This window comes from Eptatretus burgeri, chromosome 15 (assembly GCF_056783735.1).
Source record: "Eptatretus burgeri isolate ZD-2024b chromosome 15, Ebu_testis_v1, whole genome shotgun sequence".
NCBI lineage: Eukaryota > Metazoa > Chordata > Myxini > Myxiniformes > Myxinidae > Eptatretus > Eptatretus burgeri.
This window is the reverse complement of record NC_140975.1, coordinates 67,106,532-67,125,460: the sequence shown is the minus strand read 5'-3', so window position 1 is coordinate 67,125,460 and position 18,929 is coordinate 67,106,532. Positions and strand designations below refer to the sequence as shown.

The 18,929-nt window shown below is 49.1% G+C and overlaps 1 protein-coding gene across 4 annotated transcripts in view; it reads right to left on the bottom strand.

The window, feature by feature from the left end:
• Window positions 1–525: 525 nt before the first annotated feature.
• LOC147012393 (delta(14)-sterol reductase TM7SF2-like) overlaps window positions 526–18,929 on the bottom strand; it is a 107,415-nt gene continuing 89,011 nt past the window's right edge. For 3 of the 4 annotated variants that reach the window (XM_085856507.1, XM_085856505.1, XM_085856506.1), the window contains exons 9-11: window positions 17,809–17,889; window positions 14,728–14,850; window positions 526–1,161 (exon numbers count right to left, since the gene is read on the bottom strand). In XM_085856507.1, the coding sequence (XP_085712633.1) occupies window positions 1,001–1,161; window positions 14,728–14,850; window positions 17,809–17,889 (365 nt within the window). In that variant the 3' untranslated portion in view covers window positions 526–1,000. The remainder of the gene's footprint in view (window positions 1,162–14,727; window positions 14,851–17,808; window positions 17,890–18,929) is intronic. The other variant, XM_085856508.1, reaches the window with a different exon arrangement.

Genomic DNA, 18,929 nt, shown 5'->3' with positions numbered 1-18,929 from the left:
TCAAGGAGAGATGTTCCCACCCTTAAGGAGAAATCACATGAAGCAAACTTTCGATGGTTTCGACGAGAGTGAAAGTTGCTTCGCTGCGATGGAAGGTTCGGTTGGTGACCATTTGGTTTACGGCCTGACACAAAGTCAATTGTTCAAGTATTTTGATGAATTTGTACAAGCAGACAATAATTAAACTAAGTAATCACCATTATTTATTATTTTGGTACTTTTACGTTGAGTCGTCAACAAACTGTTCAACCGCCTGTAAGAGGTCCACGAAGATTTGCACTTCATGATGTGTACACACCATGATTGGTGTTTCATCATCAGGACTTCCTGTTCAGTAATAAATTGACATTTCCCCGATTTCCTTGTGTTACTTCTTCTATTTTGATCATTCATTTGATATTCAAAACATTGAATCCTTCATCTGCCATCTCACCAGTCGTAGCCTTGCTTCGCCCGATGTCTTGACTGTCACACAGCATTATAATAATGTTTTGTGTAGAATGACAAAAAGAATGTTTGCCAGATGGGAATGAATGAGACGAGGACTATCATATCTCGATTTTCGTTTTTATTTCATTCAGAGGATTCAATTTTCCTTGGAAACAGAAATTCAAAATGTCATGATCTTAATGCATTGTGGCCACACATTGTTTCCAAATTTGGGGAAAGTATGACCGTGTAAGTCCCACATAAAATGTGTAGGCCTTCTAATTGTGAGTTTGTCATTCCAGAAGATACTGAATGCTAACAATGTAAAAAGTGTCTGGGGACTGTATCACAGAAAGATAATTAATAATTGGTTTCAGACTGGGTGTTGCGTCTCTGGAAGGGGAACGGTGACTCGCGTAATGTTTGTTGCATTGAATGTCTTCTGGAATGACGATTGCCAAGTAACAAAATGTGCATGCTTGTCACTCACAAACTGGGATTGATAATCCAAACTATCAGTAACCTGCTTCGAACAAGGCACTGAGTGGCCATCTGCAGAGTGGCCTGCCATTCAGTAGATAAACGGCACGAAGCGGTACTTGACCCTACGGCAGTACTCCTCCCAAGCGGTACCGTACTTGCGATGGCAGTCCTGCTCAACCACCTTGGCCCGATTCACAAGTGTGAAGATGCACAGGAATAAGTACAAATGAGGAACAATGTAGGACAGTCCTGCAAAAACAAACAAAATGGGAAAAAAAAATAACTTGGCCCTGCCAGTTACAACTTACAATGATCTGAAACTTTTTTTTAAATCTCTGAGTGAATACAATCTAACTGTTTTTGAAACTCCTAAGATATACAAGAAAAAAAACATAAAAAAAACAAAAACAAAACGGTAGGAATGACACCACGTTACGATGCCACAATACGACACCGCAATCGTTTTTGGATTATATTACCATCACAACATATTTTGACATTGTACTGTTGTGGCATTGTGATGGAACAACGTCAAAAGATGTTGTGATGCTAATCCATGAGGATTGTGGTGTCGTATTGTGGTATCGGAATGTGGTGACATTCTACATTGTTATTGTTCTTCTTAATCCATCATAATCGCACAACAAAAGATGTCATGATGGTAATCCATAAGAGCACTGTGATATTGTATTGTGGCATTGTAATGTGGTGTCATTCCTACCTTGTTTGGTTGTTTTTTTGAGATTTCATTCCTCTGTTGTTACATTTTATAAAAAGTTGTTTTTCTTGGTTCTGCAATTTTTTAAAGTCATAAAATGCTTAATGTTTTGTATATTTTGTTATGGATGTAATCCATCGATGTTATTAAATTCAGCTTATGGTACATTTTACCATACCCCCCCCCCCCCCCCACAATCCTGACTTTTGGTTCAGTCCACTATGTGGATTACCACATATTGTGTGCAGAAATTTTGATGTGAATATCGTTTAAAAAAAAAAATGCTTAATGTTTAATATATTTTGTTATTTTTGTGTGGATTAAATCCATCTATGTTATTAAATTATTTTAATACTTGTTTCAGTTGATTTATGTGATGGTTTGGATATAATATATATATATATATATATATATATATATATATATATATATATATATATATATATATATATATTGTTGCGGTTGAGGAAATTCGCAAACTACCATTCAGGTCCCGTAGGTGAGATATCTCTGTAAGTACATGTGTAGTTAGCCCAAACCCGTTGTTTAGAGGGAATAAATGTGATTCATTCGGGCTGCGACCCTTTAAGATAGCCGTTTTTCTGTTCTATCTTTATTTTGAACCGACCACGTCTCAACCGCCATCACACAACAACCACCAACCGCAACGCCGCTTCACAACCACAACGCCAACAGCCACGACCTTTACCTTCACAGCACACCATCCCGCAACCATCGCATCACCGCCATTCCAAGCGTCACCGTGGCCAGGGATCGCCACTTTAGACCATCCACCACCTTCGCCTCTCCTTCTGCGGCCATTCCCGCACCGCTTGTGGGCACCGAGCGTCAGGCTGTCCTGGACTCGTACAGGGCGCGCGCCGAGCAGCGGGTGCAAAAAGCGGCCTTTCCGAGAAGTCGGATCAGGAATGATACACGCCCACTTCTGATCCGTCCTATCAGCAAGCGTGGGGCGATTTGGCCCCGCCTCCAGGCACGTCGGAGTAGAATCGATATATGCAAATTTGAGGATCAGGGGAGGTTCACGCCCACTTTTCCTCCGTCCAATGGGCGAGCGTGGCTCCGCCCCTGAGCTCATCCTGATCCGGAAATTTGCATATGGGTTCTCCTGCCGTACTATAAAGCGCCGAGCGCGGGGCGAATTCAGTCAGTTTTTGGGCTCGGGCAAGTTGGAGAGGTGTGGCAGTGGGAGAGTTTTGGGCTCGGGCGAGTTGGAGAAGTGTGGCAGCGGCGGAGTTTTGGGCTTGGGCGAGTTGGAGAAGTGTGGCAGCGGCGGAGTTTTGGGCTCGGGCGAGTTGGAGAGGTGTGGCGGCGGCGGAGTGTGGCAGCAGCAGTCAAGACGGGTCTGGAGGAGAGTCAGTCTGTCGGGGTTCGGAGTCTGTCGGGGAGCTGCAGAGAGGGGAAGCCGGGAGCGCGGTCGAGGTCGCAGTGGAGTCGCTTGTCGCGGGACCCAAGCAAGCCAGCTATCCTCTTTCCCCAGAGCATCAACAATTCCCCCCTGTTTTCCCCCCCGCGCTGAGATAGTGCGGAAAGGGGGCCCGTTAACACCCCATTCCAACCAGTGCCAACGAAACCCGCGGAGGAGCGCGGAGTCGGGGCACCGCCGCCATATTTGCGGCTCATCACAAGACGGGTAGGCTCCGCCTGGTCTCGCGCCCACAGGCCCCGTCTGCCCCCTTGACGTTGAGGGTGGCCCTTTTCTTTTGCTTTTGAGTATATGTGTTGTCGGCGCCATCTGTAAAGTAAAACTGTGTAAGTGTTCCCGTGTGCTCGTGTCGTCGGTAGTATCTCTGCATTGTTGTGTTTCTTTTGTTGCAATTGCTTTTGGTGCATAATTGTTGTAATTGTATATGTGTGCTTTCCGTGGGCCGCGGAATAAATGTGCCTCATGTTGAACTTTTTCCCGTTTCGCTTCGTCTTTTCTTTAATTGAATCTCCATCTTACTTCACGTAAAGGGTTGGTAGTGGGCTAAATATGCCCAATAATTAATCGTAACCGTCGAGGTTGACGATAACACCGCTCGGTTATCCCGATAGTACGGAACGGGTCGCTTAAAGTGGCCCGAGTCCAGAGTCGACCTGCGGCGAGGTACGATCGCCCGGTCTACCCTCCGTGTGGGTACTTAGGTAGGTCGAACTTGGCGAACAACCCTATTCCACGTGGGGGGCCGATTGGCACGATCGTGGTGAGGCCAAAAGGCCCACCCGTGACTAGTTTCCGGCGTTAGTCCGAGAGGGTCACGACAGAATTGTCCGTCCGGTGGGCGACGTGCCGCGATTCGAGTTACGTGGCCGCTCGCACGCCGGCGGGCGCGAATTCGCAACAATATATGTATGTATATGTATATGTATATGTATATGTATATGTATATGTATATGTATATGTATATGTATATGTATATGTATATATATATGTATATATATATATATATGTATGTATATATATATATATATATATATATATATATATATATATATATATATATATATATATATATATATATATATATATATATATATATATATACATATATATATATATGTATGTATACACAATTGAGCCTGGTGTTGGCGCAGTGGTTAGGGCAGCGGCTTGGGATCCAAAAGGTCCTGAGTTCAAGCCCCGTTGAGCCACTGAATTAATACACCAGGGGGTTGACTCAGCCTGTCATCCTTCCGAGGTCGGCGAAATGAGTACCAGTATACTGGGCCGGTGTATACCCCGGTTAAAATAGGTGTACCATATCCCTGTGTCGTAAGAGGCGACCAGGGTTGCGTCAGGAAGGGCATCCGGCGTAAAACATGTGCCAAATCACTATGCGGATCATACGGCTGATCCGCTGTGGCGACCCCTAACGGGAGCAGCCGAAAGAAGAAGAAGAAGATATATATGTATACACATTACACATCATCACTTTTGGAAAGGTTCTATCCATTTTCCATTTTCCTCCCTCCCACAATCCTGGCCTGATTTGGTTGAGTGCATATTTATGTTCGATTTCTTTTCGTAATAAAACAATTATTGCTTTATATATTTTTATATGCCCGATATATATATATATATATATATATATATATATATATATATATATATATATATATATATATATATATATATTGTTGCGGTTTTCGCGCCCGCCGGCGTGCGACGGCCACGTAACTCGAATCGCGGCACGTCGCCCACCGGACGGACAATCCAGTCGTGACCCTCTCGGACTAACGCCGGGAACCAGTCACGGGTGGACCTTTCGGTCTCACCGCGATCGAGCCAATCAGCCCCCGCGTGGGATAGGGTTGCTCGCCAAATTCGAACTACCTAAGTACCCACGCGGAGGGTAGACCGGGCGATCGCACCTCGCCGCAGGTCGACTTCGGACACGGGCCACTTAAGCGACCCGTTCCGTACTATCAGAATAACCGAGCGGTGTTATCGTCGACCTCGACGGTTCGATTAATTATCGGGCGTATTCAGCCCACTACCAACCCTTTACGTGAAGCAAGATGAGGATTCAATGGAGGAAAAGACGAAGCGAAGCGGGAAAACAGTTCAACAATAAAGCACATTTATTCGCGGCACACGGGAAGCACACAAATACAATTCCACCAAATGCACACAAAAAAAAGAAAACACAATTCCATTTACACAAAAAGCAAACATAAAAGTGAAAACACAGTGCAGAGCTAATACCGACTACCGAGCACACGGCAACACTTATACAATTCTACTTCACAGACGGCGCCGACAACACATACCCAAAACCAAGGAAAAGAAATACCTCAAGAATGAGGCAGGCCTGAGGCCGAGACCGGGTCGGGCCTACCCGTCTGGTGATGAGACGCGGAGCGGCGATGGCCCCGCAACCCGCGGGCCTCGTGGACAGTGCCTGGCAGGGGGTGGGAACGGGGCCCCCTTGGTCGCACTATCTCAGCGCGGGGGGAAACAGGAGGGGGTTGCTGATGCTCGGGGTATAGAGGATCTTTATTATCCCTGGTGTGCGTCTCCACCTCGGCCAGGTCGCGCTGCCGGCCTCCCTCGGGCGTGCAGCTCCTGGCACCGACGCGAGCACCCCCTCGTCCGGCTCTCTTCAGCTTCTCCAGCCACTGCAGGCTTCGGGCTCCAGACTTCCACACTCGTCCCCTCCGTTCCGACTCCTTCTCGTTCTCGTTCTCGTTCTCGTTCTCTTTTCGTTCTCGTTCTCCTTCGTTCCGACTCCTTCTCGTTCTCGTTTGCGACTCTCTTCTGACTGACGAACACCGTCCTTTTATCCCCCCGTAACTTCGCCTTTGACCCCCTCCCTTTGACCTTTCACCTCGCTCCCCATTGGCCCGAGAAAAAGTGGGCGTGAAGGCTTTTTGATCCACAAATTTGCATATATCGATCGCCCTGGGGGCGGGGCCAATTCGCCCCTCGCTCACCGATTGGATGGCAAAAAGTGGGCGTGTGTCGTTTTTGATCCGTTTTTGAAGCACAAAATCCGTGATTTTGTACACGCTGTTCGACGCGCGTTCTGCATGAGTCCAACACCGGTACCCACAGCGGGGCAAGAACGGTGGCGATGCTACGGTTGCGAGGTGTGACGGGAAGGTCGTGGCGGTTGTGGTGAAGCGGCGTTGTGGTTGGTGGTTGATGTTGTGGTTCTGATCATGGCGGTTGGTCCAAAATAAAGATAGTAAAAGAAAAACGGCTATCCTGAAGTCGCAGCTCGCATAAATGACATGTATTCCCACTAGACAACGGGTTTGGGCCTAACTACACATGCACTTACCGAGATACCTCACCTAAGGGACCTGAATGGTGGTTTGCGAATCTGGTAACCACAACACTACCCCCTTCCCTTTTTACAGACTCGTCCCGAGTCGTCAAATTTTCGTGTGCCATCATGTGTAGTTTTCCCCTAGTACACTTTACCTACGGATCCCTGAGTGCGACATTCATGGTATTCGTGTCCCCAAAATAAATAACCTGAGGGCTGCGTAACTATCTAAACAAACTCACTCACACGGACGACTTAAATAAAATTGCCGGCGCTAAGACATACATGCCGGGGGCGCACTCATATGTACAGTACATCTTAACCTTAACTTACAAATTTTACACTAAACCATGGCCCAGGATCATTGACTCTGCAAAAAGAAAGCAGTTAGCAGGGAGCCAGGCTGCCCACATGCAGTCTCTGGCTCAAACAATGCAGGTGACAGGGAACGTGGCTGGCTGCTCACACGCAGTCCAAGGCCTTCCCTTTTGAACTGAACTCAGTGAACCACAACGGTGCTTGGGCTGCACAAACGCAGTCTCCGTGCCAGCTCAAGTGGCACACGCAATGAGCACAACGAATGGATGCATGAACGGTTTGAACTGAATGCAGTGAACGCAAACACGGTGCACGGGCCGCCACTGCAGGCCCGTGTTGTAGCTGCCAACAGGGCAGTTCTTGCAGCTTGCAAACTGTTGCCTTGATCCTGGCGCACATGGAAATGAACAGGGGGGGGCAAAGCAAAAATTGAACGGGGCTGGTGAACGTGGGCAGTGGGCATGGCATGGCAAAGGCAGCAGGCAAACACAGCCCGCAGAAGAAGGCCGCTGCAGGCAAACACAGCCCGCAGAAGAAGACCGTTGCAGGCAAACACAGCCGGCAGATGAACTGGCCGGCACAGGCCTTGCAGCACACAGCTGCCGATGAAGTTGGCCGGCCTCCGCCTTGAAGCAAAACACGGCCAGCCGATGAAGTTGGCCGGCCTCCGCCTTGAAGCAAAACACGGCCAGCCGATGAAGTTGGCCAGCCTTTGCCGTTCAGTGGAGGTTGGTGGAGGGAGTGCGGTGGTGCTGGCCACCTGGAAGGCGGGCTCGGACCTACCTACCTGTCTCCCTCCCAACCTATCGCCTTTGCCTGTCACTGTACATACCCACTCCCTTAATTTGTCAAACCCCAATTTAGCCCCAACTTAATTTTTTTTTTCTTCCCCACTATAAATCGTCCCCTAACCCCCTTTATCGTCTTTGTTCGGCTAACCTATCCTGTCACCTAGCCTACTCCCAACCCCTACGTTCCCTTCCCGGAGGGGAATAAGGGAGAGCCAACGTCCTGTGCTGAGGCCCAACGAAGCCTCAGGATGGCCTCCCCAGAGTTCGGCGATCTTACCCAAAGTGGGTCCAGCGGCCCACAACGACAGCGAGGGGATGGATGGTGCGGAGGGGTACATCTCCTAATCTACCCTAACCATTTAACTGTTAAACTACCCCGGGGCTTTCAACAAGCGCCTCTCGCTTAAACTATTGGTTCTAACAACCCAGATTCCCGTCGCCTGTGTTGGTGTCCTTACAATTTCGGGCCTCGCCCCCCAATTTTCTCTCCGTGCCCTCACACGGTCTCCTGGCTGGGACACGTGGCTCCCTTTGGCAGGCACGACCCTCTGCCGAATCTCCCGCTATGGCACCCCCGGGCACTACACTGCCTCCGAGCCTACCAGCTCCCTAACACCGGGGAGTGCCCCCCATGGCACCTCCCCTGAAACGCACACGTGGCAGGCCGGCCTCCCGGGTCCCTTTCCGAGGGTCACCCGTGCCCACTACACTGCCCACGCGGCTAATGGCGCCCCGGGCCCCCGCACCAAGCAGGCGCACCCGTGCCCACTACTCTATCCCGGCCCCCCATGGGCCCTTGGCCTACCGCGGCCGACTAGCCTGGTGCCCGGGGTACCCACTCAGCGATACTCACCTTTCGCAGCCACGCTCCCAAGCCTGTCAACAGGGCTCCTGCACCCCTCCAAATGGGTCTCGAGCCTACTTTCCCACCAACAACAAAACGACCTCCATTTTTCAATTTGACTAACCCAGCTAACTCACTCTACACTGACCCCGGGGTCCCTTGGGCGGGAGTCACTCCTCCCCCCAATCACTCATCGCACCATGCATTCCCCATTCACTCCACTCACACAGACCCGCTGGCCTCACTCACTCAACAAGTACTCACCTCACAACTCACCAACTCTTCAACACACACACCACTGAACTCTGCCATCCTTCTGACTACATCCCCTAACTAACTCGTGCTCCCACGTCGTCCCTTAAACTATAGCACGTTCCTTTTAACACTACGTAGCTAAACTACGTCCCCTCTACACACTCACTGTCAGTCACTGTCTCCGAAATAAATCATTTTATTTCACAACCTAAAGCTCACTAAATCCCTCCACCTAATCCATTCCACGGACTCCATGAGGACTTACCCCTGCCCCATGAAGTCGGTCTAACTAAGCTAACCCTTCCCCCTAACTAGTTTCCATCCTGTGCCCAGATCAAGGGGGTCTTTTACCCCTTGCCCAGGAATCCTTTGCACCCGAAAGTGAGGCTTGTTCTTTTTTTTCTTTTTTTTCTACATGCGCAGCGCCAGCGCGGCAACTCAGAGCTCGCGCACTTTGCACCTGCCCGTGACGTCATGCAGCTGCACGTGTTCCTCGTCCCTCCTTGGACGGTACCATCCGGCAGAGATACCCCTCCTGCCGGATTCCAACCACACGTGCAGCCATGACGTCACCGTGCGTAAAAAAAACACAAGCCCCACTTCTCGAGGGGTTCCCCACGCGAACACGTGTGCTTTGCCCGTTGGAGCTTAACACACACGATCGCGTGGAGAACCCGTCCGGTCCAAATCCATTTACCTGCCTAAACTTTGTCCGTCCGCGGGATCGGCAAATCCACCGCGTGCGTTTCCGGACCGGGACTTCACTCTCGCAAGCGAGCACGTGGTGGTCTCGTGCGTTGCACAGCACGAACCGCGTGCTCACTGCTGGGTGAACCCGGCACGGTCCTCGAAACAACTACAGCCGCTACTCGGCTTTCTCTCCTCTGTCGCCGTCTCCGTCTCCATTCCACACACGCATACCTGCGTGTTACGACGCACACAGTCCACACCATCACATTCACACCGGGAGACGCGGCTGCGTGCTCCCGCATGCCAACCGACATCTCCCTCACATACCGCTCTCTCACACACACGGTCTCCCTGGCACACAGCGACCTTGCACACGGCCGTTCACTCACGCGTGCGGGGGAACTCACCCGCGGTGCCTCACTCGCACTCCGTGCCTCATCCACACACGCGGGGGCACTCACCCGCGGTACCTCATCCACACACCGTGCCTCACTCATACACGCGGGGGCACTAACCCGCGGTGCCTCACTCGCACTCCGTGCCTCATCCACACACGGTGTGCTGGGAAGCACGTACTCCGGCAACATCGCCACCACACCACTCACACGTGGTGCCTCATTCATACTGGCCGTTTCATCCACACACACGGCCTCTCTCACACACGGTGCCTCATCCACACACGGCGTGCTGGGAAGCACGTACTCTGGCACCATCGCCACCACACCACTCACACACGGGGTCGCTTCCACACACGGGGACGCACTCACACCTTGCACCACACACACAGGGACAACCATACTGGGGATTCGTGTCCCCACAAGGGTCTCCGGGGCCTCTATACCCCCCAAGCTCTCCGTGCACCCGTCCACAGCACCCGTCCCCTCAACCTCGCAAAGCACGACCGAACTCACCTGGTCGTGACTCGCCTCAAGGGGGCATACTCCCTCCCCTCGTTCCTGGAGGAGGCCATCCAGGTGCTCGCACTGGGTCTCTACCCAGTCCGCCAGCTCACCCCCATTGTCCTCCACTACCTCCGTGTGTGTGTGCGCGTCACTTACCCCGTCTTCCTCGTGTAGTCTTTCCTCTATTTTTTCTATCTCCCGTGTCTCTGCCAACTCTGTCACCTCTTCACCCTTTACCTCCCTTGTCTCAACTATTATTATTTCCTTTGTCACGGCCTTCATGCCCGCCTGCCGGCATCGGCCCATGTTCTGCGTCTCACCCCGCAGCATTTTCGTTCTTTCCTTCATTTGCTGTGTACTCGCATCGATCTTTTCGTTCATGCCTTTCATTTCGTTTTTCATATTCGCTTCCATCTTCGTTTTTACTTCGTCCATTTGCTTGTTCATGTTCGCAATCATCTTCGCTGTCGTTTCCGCATACATTTTTGCCAGCATGGTGTATAGCTGGGTCATGTCGGGTGCGCTTGGGTGAGCCGTTTCGGCAGGGGTCGGGGAAGGGTTTTGGTGGAGAGGGGGGGGGAGGTGTCATACACCGCGGCCGCTGCCGCACCCACCTCAGGTTCTGGGTTCAGTTGGTTCAATATATATATATATATTGTTGTGGTTACCAAATTCGCAAACCACCATTCAGGTCCCTTAGGTGAGATATCTCCGTAAGTATATGTGTAGTTAGGCCCAAACCCGTTGTCTAGAGGGAATAAATGTCATTCATGCGTGCTGCGACTCTTCAGGATAGCCGTTTTTCTTTTGCTATCTTTATTTTGGACCAACCGCCATGATTACCACCACCAACCACGTCTCAACAGTCGTCACATCAACCACCCACCACAACGCCGCTTCACCACAACAGCCACGACCTTTCCCGTCACACCTCGCAACCGTCGCATCGCCACCGTTCTTGCGCCGCTTGTGGGTACCGGTATTGGACTCGTGCAGGGCGCGCGCCGAACAGCGTGTACAAAACCACGGATTTTCCGCTCCAAAAACGGATCAAAAACGACTCACGCCCACTTTTGTTCCGTCCAATCGGTGAGCGAGGGGCGATTTGGCCCCGCCTCCAGGGCGTTGGAGGGCGGTCGCTATATGCAAATTCATGGATCAAAATGCATTCACGCCCACTTTTTCTCGGGCCAATGGGGAGCGAGGTGAAAGGTCGAAGGCAGGGGGTCAAAGGCGAAGCCACGGGGCTTATATAAGCGGCTGCGTTCGTCAGAAAAGGGTCGTCGTCGTGTGCGTTGGAGTTGAGTGCAGTTGGGAAGTTCGCAGGTGGAAGAGTTCGGAGTTGGAGTCGGAGCGAAGAGGACGGAGCTGTGGAGAGGCGGCGGCGGCGAAGGCAGACGAGGGGGTGCTCGCGTCGGTGCCGGGAGCTGCACACCAAGGAGGCCGACGGCGCGACCTGGTCGAGGTGGAGACGCTCGTCGCGGGACCCGAGACAGAGTAAAAATCCTCCTTTCCCCAAGCATCAGCAACCCCCTCCTGTTTCCCCCCCGCGCTGAGATAGTGCGACCAAGGGGGCCCCCTTCCCACCCCCTACCAGACACTGTCCGCGAGGCCCGCGGAGTTGAGGCACCATCGCCGCTCCGCGTCTCATCACCAGACGGGTAGGCCCGACCCGGTCTCGGCCTCAGGCCCGCCTCATCCTTGAGGGTGTTCTTTTTCTTGGTTTTGGGTATGTGTTGTCGGCGCCGTCTGTGAAGTCGAATTGTATAAGTGTTGCCGTGTGCTCGGTAGTCGGATAGCTCTGCATTGTGTCTTCGCTTTTACATTTGCTTTTTGTGTAAAATTGCATTGTGTTTCTTTTCCTTCTATGTGCTTTTGGTGGAATTGTATATGTGTGCTTTCCGTTCATCGCGAATAAATGTGCTTTATGTTGAACTGTTTCCCGCTTCGCTTAGTCCTTTCTTTCATTGAATCCTCATCTTGCTTCACGTAAAGGGTTGGTAGTGGGCTGAATACGCCCGGTAATTAATCGAACCGTCGAGGCCGACGATAACACCGCTCGGTTATCCCGATAGTACGGTACGGGTCGCTTAAGTGGCCCGTGTCCGAAGTCGACCTGCGGCGAGGTGCGATCGCCCGGTCTACCCTCCGTGTGGGTACTTAGGTAGGTCGAATTTGGCGAGCAACCCTATCCCACGCGGGGGCCGATTGGCTCGATCGCGGTGAGACCGAAAGGTCCACCCGTGACTGGTTCCCGGCGTTAGTCCGAGAGGGTCACGACTGGATTGTCCGTCCGGTGGGCGACGTGCCGCGATTCGAGTTACGTGGCCGTCAGCACGCCGGCGGGCGCGAATCCGTAACAATATACATCGGGGCGTATTATGTGATACCGGTCGTCCGTCCGTCCTTCCGTCCGTTCCTTTCCTGTCCGCACTCTAACTCTCAAAGTTTTCAACTTTCACGTTTCATATTTGGTACACAGGTACAGACTGTGGAGACGGTGTGTCGTGACATCCGTTCGTCATCTAAAGTGGTTGCCATGGCAACCAGGATGCTGTTTTCCATGTCGTAGCACAATTCTGCATACACCTTCTTGTTCGGGCGTATATTGTGCTCACTTGAGCTCGTTTTAATTTGGAGTTGCTTGCACTAGCCGAGAGACAATGTGACAGGCCTAGGTCACTTGCCACGGCGGCCGTGGGGTCTCCAAAATCTACGGCCACCAGCCGTGGATGACCACATATTGTGGTAATGAACATGGTAAGGAAAATGAAATCAAGATCTTATAAAATATATTTGGTTTGATATGTTGAAAGTACAAGAAGAATCGGGTCAAACGTATAGATTGGTACATTCTTACTGGAAGACACCCACATTCATTTGGGGGAGGTCTTGTCTGTCAAAATGGAAGAGGAATAACTCAGGAAAGAAATGAAAGTCAAGGACATCTCATAAGAGGAATATTTGTGTTTAACACCAAATCTGGAGTAGCAGGGGTAACCTGTATGGAAAGCTCGGCGTTCCTCCTCTTCTTCTTCTTCTTCTTATTATTATTATTTTCCTCTTGTTGTTGTTGTTGTTGTTGTTGTTGTTGTTGTTGTTGTTGTTAAGACAAAACCTTAATCTCTCGGACTCGGCTCTTGTATGTACAAGATCCGGATATCCTTAAATACTGAGCACTTGTACACATCCTCACATTGACGGTGCCTTTTGAGAGCGTCTATCATGAACTTTTAAATATATTCGGACATTTGCTTTAAAGTTTCGAAAAGTTCACGTTACTATTTAAAGATGATTCCATTTATCGTATTGTAGTTTCGTAAATACATTATTTATTTCATAAATACACGATATATCGTAAATACGTAAATACATTATGACGCGTTTCGCTATTGGCTTAACAAGGCACGTGACGAAATATCGGAAGTTGTTTTATTTTATTTTATTTTTTTTAATGGTTTTTTTTTTTTTTAGCCGACAAAACGTTTAGGAATGTGCCACACGCTGCTCGTGGGCACATTTGTCCTTGTTATTTTTCGGGGAGCCGCACGGCGTATTTATAAATTGTGGAGACCGAAAACATGCGTGTGCCGTACGGTCTTTGATTTAATGTCGCACGGTGACCTTATGGCGTTCCTGCTGCGGCCATAGACTTTTCAAGGCAGACACAAGGCGACCGCAGGGGGACTCTAAGCCGAACGTGCGGCCAGACTTTTTGGGTTAACTTTTTTTTTTCGGCTTGTCGAATTGCTACGGCGAACGTAGGAATGAAAAAAGTTATAACTCCGCGTTATAATTCCACGGCGACCTTACGACCTGTAAAAGATAGCCAAACGGTGTAGGGCCACCCTGAGGCCACCTTAGAAACTCTGCGGCCGCCGCACGTTTCTGTCAATTCAGAGGGCGTACGGCCGCCGTATCCTCGCCGTCGAGCAAATGTGACTTCGGCCTTACTCACGTTGGAATCACCATCATAGCTTCAGCAGTTATTTGGGGAGGCCAGGCTACAGTTTGACATTGTGTTGAGAGGGCAAGAGGAAAAAAAAGTATAAATTGGCGATTTAGTGATCTCGCGATGTATTTTGGCGTCTTTTTAAGTCTTGGTCGTTCAGAAATGCTCGAGATTAAAAGGTTTGGCTCTTAAATGCTTTTGACTTCAATCTGTAGTAGTCCATGAGCAGATCATTGTGTACAGATTTGAATGGGCGGCCATTTTTTCCTGTATGATCCCTCGATATGGAGTACTACCGTACTCCACGATAAGTTTTCTTGGCCTGCACGGTATGCAGAACACAGAGGCCCAACATGATGGATGTAATCTATATTCTGTGTACTCGCGATTCATGGCTGGACACCACAAGCTTGCAGGTGCATTAAAATAAATGTCATGAAAATGATGTTACGTCGTCATCATGGCATGCGTTGCACTCCAAGTATACAAAGGCCTTTACAAATGGAATTAGAAAGTGCATTGTAAAAGATATGGGTGTAAAAAGAGTGAGTTAAGCAAGATGAGCCTGACCACATGGCAAACTCCAGGCCATGGTGACGATGATGTCCCCCAAGTAATGAGGGTGTCGTACCCAACCCCACCAACCAGAAGCCAAGAGGTAATTCCCCATTTTGGTTTGAATCTTGTGAAAACCTGCAATGAACACATGACGATGAAAGATATATAAAGTCATGTTATGGATGAACATGGTAAGGAAAATGAAATCAAGATTTTATAAAATATATTTGGTTTGATATGTTGAAAGTACAAGAAGAATCGGGTCAAACGTATAGATTGGTACATTCTTACTGGAAGACACCCACATTCATTTGGGGGAGGTCTTGTCTGTCAAAATGGAAAAGGAATAACTAGGGAAAGAAATGAAAGTCAAGGACATCTCATAAGAGGAATATTTGTGTTAAACACCAAATCTGGAGTAGCAGGGGTAACCTGTATGGAAAGATATGTGATGTGAGAACAAAGTCCTCAAATGTGAGAGACCCATACTCTTAGTTATGGGGGAGAATAGGAGCTGATGGGGTGAGGGAGCACAGATGGGTGACGGAGCACGGACGGTGGCAAGGGACCACGGACGGTGGCGAGGGAGCACGGGTGTGTGGCAAGGCAGTGCGGGTGGCAAGGGGTGAGGGAGCAGGAGTGGGTGGCGAGGGAGCATGGACAGGTAATGAGGGAGCAAGGGTGGGTAGCGAGGGAGCACGGGTGGGTGGCGAGGGAGAACGGGTGGGTGGTGAGGGAGCATGGGTGGGTGGTGAGGGAGCACGGGTGGGTGGTGAGGGAGCACGGGTGGGTGGTGATGGAGCACGGGTGGGTGGTGAGGGAGAACGGGTGGGAGCAGATGGCTGGGGAGTGCATTCAAGAGATTGGAGTTTATGACTGATGCCAACACGTACACTCGATTAAATGGTCAGAAACTACACACATGAAATCGATACAAAATCGATCAAAATAAATTCAGGAAAAGATGAAAAGGACAAATGGGATGATTATATCAATTTACCATGCAGGTAACAATGGACTGCAGTTACACAAGATAAATCCAGAATGGTATCTTGATTTTTGGAGGCTGTTCTATCAGAATATAAAGAAACGCGTCGGGGTGGGTAGGAAGTCAAAACCAGATTTATGTTCAAACGAGATTATCCTAATGATTTGTTGTTATATTACATTGTAGGATCTATAACCTGTCCATGCCTGTATAACCATACAATGTGTGCTAGTTCTACAAGTTAACATTAATGAGTTGCAGGGTATTCCAAAAAGATTGAAACAACTTTGACTTCCCGCCATTTCTTTGTTTTTTGACCTTCACCATTTTCCTTTTCAGGGTTTAGTGGGGTTGTCGTGTTATTTGTTCCGTGGGATTTCTCGCTCCATATGTCGACTATGCCATTGGCAGTGAAGCAGAAGACAAAAGTGCTCTGTGGTATGAGACTAAATCATATGTAGACACCCGCCGGAGGTTCTGCCAGGAATACGACCTCAGAACACGTGATGGACCCACAAATTGTGCCACTCAACGTATTGTGAAACATTTTGAGCACAAGGGTACAGTGCACAACCACAGCAAGGGCAACGGTGGCAGGCCAGCATCAGTAACCAAGAGCCAAGCCAACATCGATGCCGTGCGGGAATTTGCAGTGGACAGTCAGAAGAAGTCCCACCGCCAGTGCTCCTGGGAGCTAGGGATCAAACCAACATCAGTCAGGTGTATCCTCACTCAGGAACTGAAGCTTTTCCCATATATCGTCTCTATTAGGCATAAACTGAGTCAAGATGACATGAGAAGGAGATTTGATATGTGCAATTGGCTTCGTGACAGGATGGAGCAGTACCCAAACTGGATCAACCTGATCTGGTTCAGTGATGAAGCCCATTTCCACTTCAACGGTGCCATCATCAACCACAACATTTTCTGGGGGGTAGAACCACCTGAGGAGATCACTGAGAGGGACCAGAAAGGGCCTAAGGTCACATGCTTCTGCACCTTCAATACCAGATGGGAAATGCTTGTGCTTTACTGGTTTGAGAATGACGACAGCAGGATGGTGACGATAAACAGTGAGTGCTACCAGGCTATGTTCCAGAAGTTCCAAAATGATCTGGCCCAAAAGGTCACCCCAAACCAGCTCGGCATGATCTGGTTTATGCAGGATGGGGCACCGCTGCATACAGCTGGGAACATCATCACTTTCCTGTGGCAGCTCTTCAGAAACCACCTCGTTGCCCTGGGTACCTCTTATGACTGGGCACCCTATAGTCCAGACTTGAACCCTCTGGACTACTGGTTCTAGGGGGGCTGCCAAGGGCTCTGTCTATGCCAACTGCCCTGCCACACTGGATGATCTGAAGCAGGAGGTATCAGACTACCTCCAGGCAGTGCCACATGAGACCTACAGGAAAGTTGGACAGAACTTTGGAGTCAGGATCAATGCATGTCTGAACCACGGAGGGGCACACATCGAGAACGTCAATTACAAGGATTTTGCGTAAATGCCAATTTCAGACCTTGGGCTCTCACTAACTCCAGCAGCGACTTAGTGCAATAGCAATCAGGGATAGAAAATACCATGTCATGAGCTTTCAAGAAATGTTTGGTTCACATTCCTGAGGTTTCTGTTTCTTTATAAATAAACATTTAAAGTTGCATCACTCTTTTTGAAACACCCGGTAGACCTTTGGATGAATACATGAAATTGGGATAATAAATACTTATGCAGTAGTCATGTGAATCATTTTATTTTTAAATATTGGCTTTATACTTTTTTTATCAAATACGTATTTCAATAATATGGCATTGAACTTGCGTTGAGTAAAGTAATGGCCACGATCGCAACAGCTATTTCATGAAGAAAATCCTTGTAATTGGATACCAATAAAATGGTCACCGACCTGCCTATCATGTGAGAGAAACAGATTTTGTTGTTTCAGCCCCATGGCAGGAGGTGCCAATAATGTCCTACTCGCTCCAGGAGGCACGGCTGTTTTGCAATAATATAGTAACATGAAATTGCAACGACACATCTGTTACCAAGTGTGGCTGGAACTGCTGCTTAACATTCGATGTGCAGAATAGACCCTGTGACCCTTTACCTGCAAACTTGGGGCTGTTGGGGTCCTTGCAAAAGCTTCTCTTCTGATCATTTGAGTGCACGTACATTACAAAGCCAAATACTGGGGTAAAAGTAGAGTGCAATAATTATTTTTGGTTCATCTCACTTTAAATCACAGGCTGAGTTAATTGTGGAGGCAGAAAAAGCAATGTCTAATCAATTAGGATTCAAATGTATGTATGCACAAATTTCACTCGTATAGAAAACAATAAGAAAATGACAAAAAAATGTCATAGCACCTGTGGTTTTAGTAATTTTGCTGTGTGGAGTTAAAGGGCGAGCCCTGGATACTTATGTACAACTAAAATGGCCGCCAGTCTACCAGTCGGCCATCTTTGATCATATCGCAAAATTAAGTGACGTGCACGTGTATGCTATCATGGAATGTGCTTGTGCCAAGCTTGAACAAAATTGGACCATGCATCTCCAAGAAATGGTTGGGGACAAGTTTAAGTAATGAAATGGTCGTCTGTCGGTCATCTTGGATCTGACCTCTAAATATAATGACGTGTGTATGTAAGCCATTATTCCTTATCTGTGTGCCAAGTTTGATAAAGATCGGTAAATGTATGTCCGAGTAATAGTTGAGGACGTGTTCAATAACGGGGGAGGAGGAGATTGGGACCATACTCCGTGCAGAGCGTTGGTGCTGCTTAAGCAGTCTCCTTGGTATTTGGCACAATCCTGGACGGGTCGCCACTCCGACACAGGATACCAGCATGCCGGCACTCATTTTGCCGACCTCAGAAGGATGACAGGCCGAGTTAACCCCACCTGGTATTAATTCAACCGCTGAGCGGGATTTGAACTCAGGATCCAAGGATCCAAAGCCCACCACTCTAACCATTAAGCCAACACCAGACATTGAGGGCGTGGGGTTACAACTAAATGGCCACCAGTCGGCCATCTTTGATCGAATCGCAAAACACGATAATGTGCATGTGTACGCCATCATGCATTTTCTTTGAACAAAGTTTGAACAAAATTGGTCCGTACATGTTCGAAACATGGTTGTGGACGGACGGACGGACGGGACCCAATCAATAACATCCAACAGGGCTGTTATAATAATATATCGTCGTGTATGGCATACATACGACA